Source organism: Varanus komodoensis, unplaced genomic scaffold, assembly GCF_004798865.1.
Source record: "Varanus komodoensis strain SLA01 unplaced genomic scaffold, ASM479886v1 scaffold4, whole genome shotgun sequence".
Classification (NCBI taxonomy): domain Eukaryota; kingdom Metazoa; phylum Chordata; class Lepidosauria; order Squamata; family Varanidae; genus Varanus; species Varanus komodoensis.
In genome coordinates, this window is record NW_025335941.1 from 55888805 (window position 1) to 55902030 (window position 13226).

The 13226-nt window shown below is 47.5% G+C and overlaps 1 protein-coding gene across 1 annotated transcript in view; it reads right to left on the bottom strand.

Annotated features, from left to right (window-relative positions):
• The window catches only part of AMOTL1 (angiomotin like 1), a 35776-nt gene that overhangs the window by 6150 nt on the left and 16400 nt on the right, over nt 1-13226 (bottom strand). The window contains exons 6-9 of the mRNA XM_044442253.1: nt 11733-11878; nt 9307-9456; nt 2027-2217; nt 1139-1264 (exon numbers count right to left, since the gene is read on the bottom strand). Coding sequence (XP_044298188.1) covers nt 1139-1264; nt 2027-2217; nt 9307-9456; nt 11733-11878 — 613 coding nt within the window. The remainder of the gene's footprint in view (nt 1-1138; nt 1265-2026; nt 2218-9306; nt 9457-11732; nt 11879-13226) is intronic.

Below are 13226 nucleotides of genomic sequence, written 5' to 3' on the forward strand. Positions count from 1 at the left end.
GACAAAATGGACCCCTGCGGTACTCCATGGCATAGCTGCCATGGAGTACCGCAGGGGTCCATTTTGTCCCCTTTGCTGTTTAACATCTACATGAAACCACTGGGAGAGGTCATCAGGAGGTGCGGGCTGTGGAATCATCAGTACGCTGATGATACCCAGCTCTACCTCTCGTTTTCCACCAATCCAGGTGAGGCAGTGGCTGTGCTGAACCGGTGCCTGGCTGAGGTAATGGGCTGGATGAGGGCCAATAAACTGAAGCTCAATCCAGACGAGACGGAGGTCCTGTTGGTTGGCGGATCGGGCTTTGGGGGAAGGTGAATTGAACCTAGTCCTGAATGGGGTTGCACTCCCTCTTAGGGACAAGGTCTGCAGCTTGGGAGTGCTCCTCGACCCAGAGCTTTCTTTGGAAGCTCAGGTGACAGCAGTGGCGAGGAGCGCTTTCCTTCAGCTTCGGCTGATCCATCAGCTGCACCCCTACCTGGAGAACGACTGCCTGGCGACAGTGATACACGTGTTGGTGACTTCCTGACTTGACTTCTGTAACGCGTTCTACGTGGGGCTGCCCTTGAAGATGGTCCGGATACTTCAATTGGTTCAAAATAAAGCTGCCAGGCTGCTGACGGGGACTGGGCGTTATGTTCACATGACTCCAGTCCTCCGTCAGCTTCACTGGCTTCCCTTTTGAAGTCTGGGCCCAATTCAAGGTGTTGGTGATGACCTATAAAGCCCTAAACGGCTTGGGTCCTGGTTACCTGAAGGAGCGCTTACATCTATATACGCCCGCCCACCCCTTGAGATCAGCGGGAGAGGCCCTTCTCCGGGAACCCTCCATGAAGCAAATTAGGAGGGTAAGTGAAGCAAAAGTGCATCCACGAGCATCCAGAAAAGACCTGGGCACGCCAGGGAGACAAGGAAATCAGGCCACTCCTGGCAGCCCCACTCAGCTTGGGCGATGGTCAGGCATGCTGGCAGGTGTAGTCCAAAGCCTCTGAAAGGCACATGGTCGGGGCAGGCTGGCTTATCAAATGGCCTAAAACATGGGTGGGCTGGCATATCACAAAACCCAAAAACAGGCTTCAGTAGTCCAGACACGAATACAAATCCCTCCAGCAGGGACGTCATGGCTGCCCCGCCTTACGTGTACTCCATGTCCTGAAACTTCCGCCCAGCTTGCAAAAGCTCCTCTTCTTCCTGCCACATGCGGACCTCCAGGGGGCTCTCGCTGTAGCTGCCGTTCCGCGAGTGACTGCTGGCTGCAGGATCCCTGGCAAAGAGGAGGCCAGAAGAAAGACATCATCCTTCCGTTGGACCTGAGCAAACAAGGGGACCTAAGAAAGTTGCCATTCTTTAGGCTAGGTCCCACGCTAGGCCATACCACTTGCCCACGATGCCCAATGCTGTCTACTCTGATTGGAAATATGATAGTCCAGTACAGGCATTTGACCTCCACAAAATTCTTCACCCGCAATGTCAACGACCCATGTGGGACTTTCCACTCTTCTCCCCTGAAAAATGCTGCTTCTTTCATGCAGGGGATGGCTCGTCCTATTCTTCCCTTCAGAATAATTCTGTGGAATTCAAATTCCTGTATTGGATTATCATAGTTTAATAAGCTGACACCATATGCATTGGCAAAGACTCTAAATGAATCATAGTTTCCCATTTTGTCTAAGCAATGAAAAACCATGGTTACCAGCTTAGGAATAAACCAGGATCCTAAACCATCTTCAAAAAATGGTTTAGAATCCCGGTTTGTTGCAAAGCTTATTTCTTAATTTGAATGAAATGTTGCTCGATCAGTGACTTCCCATTTTAATCACAGCCTGCACAGAGGAGGGGCTGCATGTGTGCATAAACACTAATTCATGTTATTAAGCTGAGATAGCATTCAAATGAGGCTAAATCAATTGTGCAGTCACACTGCTCATCTCTACCATTGAGCTTTGAAGACCATTCGTGATATTCCGCTTAGAATAAACAAAAATTCACTTCCATAACGGTGATGGTACATGCAAAAGTTTCCTACTTTTCTGTTGCGGTCGCCGCAGCAGCATTCATGGCAAAGTGTCGGATTGCGCTCTCTTCCAAGTACTTCTGCTCCCACTTGGTCATGTCGGCTTCAAGAGCCAGAATCCTCTCCTCCTTCTCCCGCACTAACTCCATTAAGGCAGGTATGTTGTACTCTGGCAAGGTAGTGGCCTGGTAATTCCCTTGTCTCTGGGGTAAAGTAGAAAGAGACACGGATGAAGGTGTCCTTCCTAAATGTAAGGAAAGAGCTGTGCTGGATCAGACTGGAGGTCCCTCCAAAGAAGCAGCCTGTCTCCCACAGTACAGTCTGGGGTATGGGACAAAAAGGTGGGCAACCCCCCCCCCCACATTCCATAGGCAAAATCCAAGTGGATCAGTGGCTGACTCTTACTTCAGTGCTGCTGTTGGGCCAACCACCACCACTAAATTAGGCAGGGCAGAACCGTGCGTCACACACAGATCTGTCACTCAACACTTCACCACTCTGCCTTATTTATTACATCTATATCCCAGCTTTTTTCATCTTGTGAGGAGCCCAAGACAACTTACATGACCCTCCTTCTCCTCTCCATTTTGTCTTTGGGAGGCAGGCTGGGCTGAGAGTCAGGGAATGGCACAAAGTCACCCAGTGAGCTTCATGACTGAGCGAGGCCTAGAACCCAGATCTCCTGAGTCCCAGTCCGGCCCTCTAACCATGAAGCCACCCTGGTTCTTAGCTTCCCTTAGCATCTTCTCCTATGGCAGTCACCACACTCTGCTTCATGGTACTGCTGACCCTGAAAGCCAGGTGGAAATTCCTTCACAAGCAGAGCTCTGCGGATCAAATGGGACGCCTTTCTATGCACCTTACCCAGCTGGTAAGGTGCACAGAATGTCCCATTCTGAAGACATTGGGTGCCCCCTTTGCCGTAGCCACAGTCTCACACACGACCTTATTCGTGCGTCTATAAATAATACAATGAGAATATTATATCCATTGCTGGTGAGTCCATTTGTATCCCAAATTAGAATCTGCAGAATCAAGCTGATTGACTGGGGGTCCATCGTCACCATTCATTTCTGGAGAATACATTAAGAATGGGTACCAAGTTGTTACAAAGTCATCTTTCTTCATTCTTCCTTTAGCCACACAAAAGCGATCAATTCATTTCTCCACCAGTGCCACCCCCTCCCATATTCTATCAAGAGATCTCTGAAATAAGAGTCTTTGGCTTTCTTCCAAGTTCTAGGCACAGAGATTACTCAGTTGCTGTATTCCCAGCTATGAGAAATGTATTTTATTCTTATTTCAAAGGTGCACAGATACCCATCCAATTACATGCGAATGTTCTAAGTATTCTCTTTTCTGGTGCTATTTTAAGCCACGTGGAAGCGGTCGCTCTGTTGCGGCGGCTTTCGCAAAGGCACTTTTCAACATGAATTGAGCTTTAATGAGATAATCCTCTCTGAGGAGGCATTACCAGACGCCTGGCAAACAAGGCTGTCACTTAGAGCATGTAGGTCAGGACCAATTCCACAAAAACTAGAAGACGCAGCGGCATATAATCTAAAAGGGGAGGAAAAGGAGTACATGGGAAAGCGTTTCTGGCTTGTGCAGTGAGGCCTCCCGAGGTCCTGGCCGTACACAAATAGAATAGCATTTAAATAGCGGTTCCAGAATTGGTTCCCCTGGAGGATATGGGCATCTGTAAACACAAAAACAGATGTAGCGCCTTCCCAGTGCATAGCATATTAATGGCGCTGGGCCAGACAAGACACACTGCACCTCCTCCTCACAGCCAGGACGGTTTCGGTCACAGCCCCTGGTCCAGCTAAAGGGACGAGGCCCAATCCCACGGCAGTCCTGCAATAAGTAAGGTCCATTGAATTCAATGGAACTTGCTGCCAGCTAAGTGGATACTGCGGACTTTCTCCATCTGATCCTCTCCGGAAGTGTTGTACTCCGACTTCCAGCATGCCCTCGTCAGGGCTGGGAACTGCAGTCTAACATACCTGGAAGGCACCAGGTTGGGGAAGGCTGGGGTACAGGAATGCAGCCAAAATCCCCAAAAAAACAAGGTGATGAGATCCTCTGCCACGAACTCATGTTCCACTGGAATTTTACTTATGGCAAATGCCGAAAAATTGTGGGGAAAAAAGTTAAAAATGAGTAAGGTGAAATAAAAAAATCACAGTAGTAATATGGCCTTTATCTAGCTAACATGGGTGAAGACTAGATTACTAGTGTGATATTTTAAAAGGAGGAGATAAATGGCCTTGCAAGTCACACTCTGTCTTGCAAAGCGGAATAAAAAATCAGATGCTTAGAGATTATTTTTTCTGTTCATGCAGAAGGGCATTTTCCTGTGACCCCTGGGGCTCACTCACAGGTATAGCAATCCCAGAAGCTGCTCTGTTAACACTAAAAACCCCTTTCCAAATCATGCCCTAGAGCAGTGATGGCGAACCTTTTAGAGACCGAGTGCCCAAACTAGAACCCAAAACCCACTTATTTATCGCAAAGTGCCAACACTGCAATAAAACCTGAATACTGAGGTTTTAATTTAGAAAAAACAACTCACAGCCAGTGCAAGCAAATATATATACATATATATTTTGGCAGCACACTGACTAGTGAGTCACAGCTTGTGACGTCATCGCCTGGCACCGCGACTCCTTTCCGAGCATGCGCATGGCCCCTATGTGCGCTGTTATCCGATGCTCGGCTGCTGGGGCGATGTTGGGGCGACTTGGCTCGCGTGCCAACAGAGAGGGCTCTGCATGCCTGCTGTGGCACACGTGCCATAGGTTCGCCATCACTGGCATTAAGTTAAGCATTTCTCTCCCTCCATCTCAGCCCTACAACTGCTTTATCGCTATAATAATACTGACCTACCTAATGGCTGTAGCAAAGTTTATTGAGGCATGTACAGTGGTACCTTGGCTCAAGAACTTAATCCGTTCCAGGACTCTGGTCGCGACCCAAACTGGTCATGAGCCAAGTTAAGTTTCCCCATAAGGTTCAATGTAAATAAGGTTAATCGGTTCTGTAACTATTTTTTTAAACAGAAAACTGTGAAGCAAAGTGACAAAGAACAACAAAGACCATGGCCGTCTCCCCCCACACCCCGAGCACAAGTGCAGCCATCTCCCTGCCCCCCCAGCATGACCATGATCGCGCCCGTCATCCCAGTGCGCTGGCGGGGAGGGGAGACAGGCGTGATCACAGGCGCGCTGGGGACGACGACGTGCGCGATGGTGGGCATGATGGGGGGAGGAAAGACCGGCACAGGTGCGCTGGAGGTGGGAAGATGGCCGAGATCGCGGTTGCGCTCGTGCAGGAAAGACGGGCGTGATCTCGGCCATCACCCCCCTGCCCCCAGTACGATCGCGGCCATCTCCCTACTTGGGGTGGGGGGGAGACGGCCGCGATCATGGTTTCCACCCAATGCTGAGTTCACGACCTGAGTCAAAATTTGGATGAAATGTTTGTTCACGACCTGATTTGGTCGTGAACTGAGACATTCGTGGGCCAAGGTACCACTGTACTTTGAACTCTCTCACACCTCATATAAGTACTAAATTGAAAGCCCCTGAATTGTGGTGCAGCAGGTAAAGCGGGGTGGGGGTGGGGGGAGAACCTCCGTAAGAGGAGCGACAGCTGTCCCTACTGGCCTTGGCTCTCAGGCCAGTTCAACACTCCTGTCTTTGCAGGGAGCAGCCAAATTCCTTCCAGACGCTTGTTGCACAGCAGCTTGTCCCCAAAACACAGAGAAGTTGCTTGCAGGCGTGTACAGAAGCACATGTTTCAAACCAGCATAGCTAATACCAAACAGCAAGAAATAAAGCCAACCGGATCGTAAAGCAGCAAAAGAAATGCCATCCTATGCTCCTTATAGAGGAATATACCAACAAACTGGCTTGTATCTTAGTCAATGCTAGGAAAGCATCCAGAGTACAATTTACAAGATCATTCTGCCATGGTCATTTCATACCAATCAAGGTGAAAGGTTGCCAGAATTCGAATAGCCAACAGACATTATTAAATCCGTCTTTTAATAAACGGATAAATAAATTGGGGCAGAGACCTATTCTTGTATTCTGCTTTGTGGGAGAATAAAACATAAAAGCTACATTCAGACCGGTCAGCTGTATGTAATCTGCAATTTCAAGCAGGAGGGGTGGACTTGTGTGCCCTCTCCGATCTTCCCCTCTTCTTTCTGCACCAGAGGAAGGAAAGGCAAAAGGACAACCTGGATCTACGGGTGATTTGGAGCAGCTGGCAAAGATTTCCAACTGCCTGAGAGCAACAAGAAAATAACTCCCTCCTTCCTCAACGAAACACAGAAAATTAAGAAAGGCCACGCTAACTAGAGCAGAATTTGCACTGTGTGCTCCAGCCAGTTTGGTCCTCAGAGCAAATTCCTAGGCTCAGAATCCTTTAATGCTAAGGAACCAAATTTTGCACCAGGATCCAGCAGGTGCATTGTGGGCTTCTAGTGAAAAGCAAAATAAGACTAGCCTGAAGTCTCTTACTGCTTAAAAACAGTTTGCCATTATATGTGAACCCAGCAGACTACAGTTTCAAGCAAGCTGTAAGTATGATGCTTCAATTTCTAACATGGAGGGACAACTACGATTCACAGGCTGCCCCTTCTCATCTTTCCCAGGTGCATTAGAGGTTGTGAAGAGAGGCTGTAACGCCATTTGGCCGTACATAATTCTAGTGCTCTGTGCATGTGGGAACCAGGACTGCGTGGACATCCCAATTGTGCAACAGGTTATCGTCAAATTCCACCAAACTCTCTCCCTGTCAACAAGGAGAGAGCCAGATGTTAAAAATCAGTAATGCCATCAAACTGGAATCCCAAACACAGCTTGATCTTAGCCTGTCTTTGCAGATAAATTAAGGTCTGAAAAAATATAATTTGCTGATGTCCAAACAGAACTGCAAATGTACAAACTATGGTTTACCACAAGCCAGCCCTGTTCATTCTCTTCACTTGTCTGCGAAGAACATAGGGTGGCGATGTGGGAAGACACCCATGGTTTTCTGTTACAACCAAATGTATGCGCAGTGTGAAATGCTTTCAGAGATCTTTTCTTCCGCAATCCATTATTGCAGATTTTAAAGTATCTCACAATAATGTCCATCCAGAATAGTAAAGACCATTTGCAGAAGGAAAAAAAATCAGTGAAGCTGACGTTCTCCTTAGGGCAAATGTTGTGAGCATGTCACTTTCCTTTCCAACAGATCAAGATAAAAGGCTTCTAAAAACAGCCCTTTATTGAGCAAGGCTGGCTTTGTAATACAGAGCGAGTAATAATAAAGCTGTTAAACAAGCGGCAGCTATCAAAAGTAGTGATCCCTCTGATTAGCTCTCGCCCATGGCAGACGTTGGTTCCAAGCTGAATCCCTCCTACCCCCACTTCCAAAAGGGGCTGGCTCCACCCTCAGGGAGGTTCATGCTGCTTGTGGGTTTGATAGCAGGAATGCTGGACATTCCTTAATTGGCATGCTCATTTGACTTGATGACAAAACACTGGTCTGATGAACTCACACCTCTCCTCCCAACTCTTCTTATTCTGCACAAACCAGAAGAGGTCTGGTTCTCTCCAGCCACTCAGCTAATGTTGCTTGTTAGCCTGGGTGTTTCAGCAACACATTCTAACCCCTCCTCTTCTTTGTCTAGCTCACCTTCAGAGCTTGAGCTCTCGCTTGGCATGCTGTTTTCTGAGAGAAGTGAGAGACATATAAGGATGGAGCTGCACCAGCATGTAATTTTCCAAGTCATTATGGAGTTTTTAACTAGCTCCTTGGCATCCATGTCAGTGTATAAATCATCTCTAAGGCATCTTTTAAATTCCAGTTTGGCAGCTGACTAGAAGGTTCCTATTAAGCACTTCACAGAAAGGTTGTTGAACAGAACCAAAGGAGCTGTTTTCTGGAGCCAAGTAATTGAATTGGTAAAATTTAGTTGGAGTTCTTAAAAAACAAAACAAAATGCTAGTCTCAAGAGCCTGTCTTCTGGCATGTGGATAAATATAATCCAGGAGCTTTCCAAAGTTGATTTTTAAATAATAAGTACCCTTGAGGACTCCTAATATGGATTCTTTTAAAGATTAAAATTTTAAAAGATTGCAGTTACTCCTGGATAATTTGGAACTTTAGAATCCCTGAATAAAACTTAGTTACTAAGATTTTAGAGACCAGTGTGACCTTGGGGCCTGAATTTTCAGCCCATCGGAATCCAACAGTTCTATTTGCAAAACAGACTTCAGCCAAATGGAATTTCCAGAAGCCCATGCTGAAAAAGAGAAGTTTGGAAGGTTTGACTTCCTCAACTTCATACAGGTTCAAGATGATGAAGGTACTTTGTGGGCCAATATGCGGAAGAAAATCAAAAGATCAACATCTCCGGGTTTGTTAGTTGCCGTGCCACTGCATACAAAAGCAAGATGGCAGCAAGTGAGGCTGGGGGCTGGAAAGTGAGCGTCAGGCTCCCGGAGTTGCCCTACTTCTGCTAGAGGCCCAGATCGAAAGGGGCTCTTTCTGGTAACTCCCCGAACAATCCTGTGCTGCAGCACAAAAGACACAGAAGCAGGGCGGTACCTGTGGGCAGGCTGTCGAGGGAGGGACCTCAGCCCAGCACCTGATGTACAAGCAGGAAGTCTTCTCTGGTTAAAATGGGATGACAAGGAAAACCTCTCTCTGTGCAAGACCTGGAGAAATGCTAACCATCTGAGTAGCACGCTCGGTAAACAAATATTCTGACCTGCTGTGACCCAAGTTTAGGACCAGGGTATCTGAGGAGCGCCTCCTTCCATATATACCTGCCTGCCCCATAAGATCTGGGTCGGAGGTTATTCTTTGGGAACCCTCTTTGAAGGAGAACAGGAGAGTGGCTACTCGGAGAAGGGCCTTCTCTGTGGTGGTGCCCAGGCTATGGAACATGCTTTTCTGAGAGATGCGCCCGGCGCCAACACTTCATTCATTTTGGCGCCAGGCAAAACCCTTTTTATTTTCCCAGTATTTTAAGACTGAATGTTGTTTTAAAATGGGGTTTATGTTGGTGCTGTGCCTTATTATTGTATTTCCATCCAGAGACCCTGGTGAAGGACAGGATAGAAAAAGCTTTTGATAAATAAATAAGTTCCCACATAATCACAACGGCTGAAAATGACCCAAAGCACCACCAGAGGGAGGTGCAAACTTGCCACTGGTACACCAGCACGGGGCAGCAACTCGAGCCAAGAGCGCACGGGTTCAAGTGGCTCTGAACTGGGGGCGACCCTCACCTGCTGCAGCCGCAGTGCTTCCAGCTCCCTCTCCAGCCTGGTGCGCAGCCGGCGCTCCATCTGCTCTCGCTTCTCATAGGCCGCCTGGAGCTGAGTCAGCGCTTGCTGAAGCTTCTCCACCTTCTCGACATGTGCCTGCTTCTTCCGCAGCTGAGGGCAGGACCAGAGAATGTCAGCCTTGGAAGCATCCTGGAGGTCATTTAGTCCACCCCCATTCTCAGTCCTGGATCTGCGATGCGGATTGCAACGAGTGAGTTTGCCAGCAGGTTCATTTAGTACTTACCGGGTGTTGCATTTATTAATTCATTACACTGATATCCCTCTTGAATGACTGAAAAAGGCCTCTTCCTTTTCTGTTAAGTAATTAATTTGATTTATTTATTATATTTATATCCAACCATTTTTCCCTCCAAGGAAACCAAGGCAACTCCCATATCTCCCTCCTGACCTCCATTTTATATTCACAACAACCCTGAAAGGTAGGTTAGACTCAGAGTCCATGACTGTCCTAAAGTCACCCAGTGCACTTCCTGGACAAGTGGAGACAGGACTGAATCCCAGGCCAGTGCTCTAACCAATGGCTCTCTAGTTTGGGTCTTTGAACATTTTAAATGATGAGTTTTTCTTATTTATTCTAACATCTTTTAGTTTTTGATTTTGTAAACTGCTTTGAGATATTTTTAGATAAATACGCAGTACATAAGTTACAGTAACAACTCATACTCCTACTGCTGCTACAGCAACCTGTGAGAATACCATCAGCCACTGGTTCAATAGTACCAGCACCAAAGACGAGCCCAAGCCAGCCTGTTCCACTGTCCAACAGCTCTTCCCTTCTGAAATTGTCTCCTAATTTTAGGCAACATCTGCTTCTTTGTCATTTTCATTCATTTGTTCTAGTCCTGCCCCCTTGAGCAACAGAGGACAAGCTGGCTTCAAAGCATTTGTCTTAATCTCATACTCTTCACCACTCTGGCATCTGTTTGGATGTGGAGCAGTACAGAAATGCTGAAAATAAAATACATGGCTCAAATAAAGTAGGGGGAAAGCACTGTGGATGTAAACCTCTGGGTACAATCGCCTCCCTCCAGATCTCAGAGATCAGGACGAGAGACAAGCATCCAAGACTGCTGCAAATCTGTCCTATTCAAAAGAGCCTGAATACTCTTGTATTAACTGTTGTAAGCCTTCCATAGAGATTTAGATATTGGGTGATATAGAAATATTATTATATATTATTCTCTCTCTCTTTTCAGACACAGCACCAAATCTGGCTAGTTTGGGGTCCAAAAGGCTGAAATTCTTAAGGCTTAGCTATGGGAAGAAAGGGATTTAAGATGACGATGATGATGTTGATGACATTGCATTTCTACATTGCATTTCTATCTATCCAGAGGAGAGAACCCAAGGCAGCTTACATATTCCCCTCTACTCCATTTTTATCCTCACAACAAGCTAGGCTGATTGTGACTGGGCCCAGTGAACTTCAAAGATAGCTGGGAACTAGAACCTGGATGCCCCAGGTCCCCAGTCCAACACCCTCCCCAGCTCACCACCCTGGCATTCATTGGTGCCATTCTGGTCCCACCCACCAGCAGAATGCAGTGCATGGGACTTCTCCAAAATGGAATGAAACCCTGTCCTTTCCCGTTGGGGTCCTGAAGAAAACTCTTCCTTCGTTAGATCCTCTTGCTTGCACTTGGAGGAAATCCAAATGCAACCACAGCACCAGATAAACGTTGCATTTCCCTCCCTCCACCGTCGCTGCAATCCTGAAAGCTAGCAGGCCAAACCCGGCCACCATCAGCTGCCCAGCTAATGCTCTTTGCATTTTGAGAACTGAATGCCAAGTCGCACTTAGTGCCACGTGCTGCCTGGCCCCTGGATCTCAACACACTGGAAACTAAAATCCATATACCCACTGGAGAATTAACTCCACCAAAATTAATAGAACTAACTTCAGAGAAAGTATGTTCAGGACCGAAGTGAAGTGTGTGCTTCTTTCTCTCTCAGAAATGATAAATATGGGCAAGGCTCCTTTTATCCTCCCTACTTTGCTGCTTTTCTGAACTCCTGTCCTTTAATATTATGTTCCGGTGCTGCCACTGCCATCCAGAACTGAATAAATTCTCTGGTCCCTCAAGGATGGAGGTTTATCCATGGCCAGGCTGCTCTGGAAAGGGGAGTTCCTATTCCAGGGACTTCATATTTCTCATGACTTCTGCCAACCACGCAGACAAAGAGCTGGAAAATATTTACAAGCTGCTCCAGACAGCAACCTTACATATATTTGGAAGTATGTCCCAGTAAACGCCATGTTATTTCCAAGAACACATGGCAAGGATCAGGTTGCAGCTTTCAACACTAGCAATGAACCAGGACGGAGGTGCGGCGGAGAGGCTGGTTAAAGGGCACTGCACTCTCACCTCTTCTTCCAGCTTGATGACTTTGGCTTGCGCACTGTTTAGAGCCTGGTCCAGGACCTCAATGTGCCGTCGCTGCTCCTCACTGGTCAAGCGCATAGCTGTCAGGTCCATTTCCAGCTTCTCTTTCTCCTTCAAGTGCTCTTTGCCTGCAAATCAGAGGGGTCAGCAAGGGCTAAGATCAGCTCTGTCAGAAGGTATCGCAAACTCTGAGTTGCACAACAAGTTCAGAGAACCAGGGCAGCACAGCAGCCAGAGTATTGGGCTAGGACTGGAGAGACCCAGGTTCAAAGCCCCACTTGGCTCCAGCTTGCCTCTCCACACCATCTTCTTCTTCTTCCCAGAATGCCTCTGGGCTCCATGTTGCATTCTGGTTGGTGAACATGGTTGGTGCTTTGGCAGCAAGCGCTTTGCTGCAGGGTGTGCCCACCTGCCCAGATGTTTTTTCTTTTAAAGGGAGACCTCTTCTTGCACCATCTAATAAGCCTGAGGAGGGAAAGACAGGGAAGCAACCAAGCAGGAGAGAGGAGGAAAACAGCAGAGCATTGTGGGGAAGAGGAAAGAAAGGAGGGCAACAGAACTAGAGTGCACAGGGCAGAGGGGCCAGGCAGCTTTTTGCCCAAACCTGGCAGAGCCACTCTTGGGAATCATCTTTACAAAAAGCTAATTAAAGGCACAATCCTATGCACATTTAGTTAAGATGCAATCTTAGGCAAGTTTAGACAGAAACAGTCCTACAACTTCCAGCATTCCCTAGTTGGCTGGGGCATCTTTCTGTCTGAATACACACAGGATTGTGCCCTAATTTATATACTTAACCTTGACTCTCCCCGCAGGAGTCCAGCATTGTGTGCCTCGTCCCCTCCCTTCTTTTAGCATCACAGCAAACTTGCAAAGATGTGAAGAAACAGTGACCTCCCCATGGTCACCGAGCAAGCAGGAGGGAGAGGGATTGCTGAGCCTGGATCTTTCTGGTTTAGTTCTTATAATCTTCCTGCACAAGCAAGCCAGCACTTAACCTTTACAAACCGGTGGTGTAGTTCAGGGCTCTCTTATGCCAGCTGTTCATTCTACAAATGCCTGGCTAGTACTAACATCCTTTTTCCAGCGGTTGCGGTGCTTTATTTAGCCCTGGCCATTCACAGTGCGAGTCATCTCAGTGCTCAAGAATCCGCATACCTTCAGCTGTTGCCAAACGTTCCCGCATAGCTCTCATGCCCTGACATGAGCCGTGTGGGGGGCAACGTTTGCCTCTGCCTGCTCATTCGGTGGGAGACTTTTAACTGGAGGCCTCTCAGCCTGACAAAGTGAACGCCCCCACTACCCAGCATTGGGGGCACTGATGCACAATTTCGGCAAAAAAAGAAAAAAGGAATTCTGCCGGTGAGCAAAAAACAGAATGAAAGCCTCCTGATAATCCATGAATCACAGGCAGGATGGATTCAGCAAAAGCTTCCTTCCCTGCTACTGCCCCTTTCTCTATAGGAATGGTTTGCA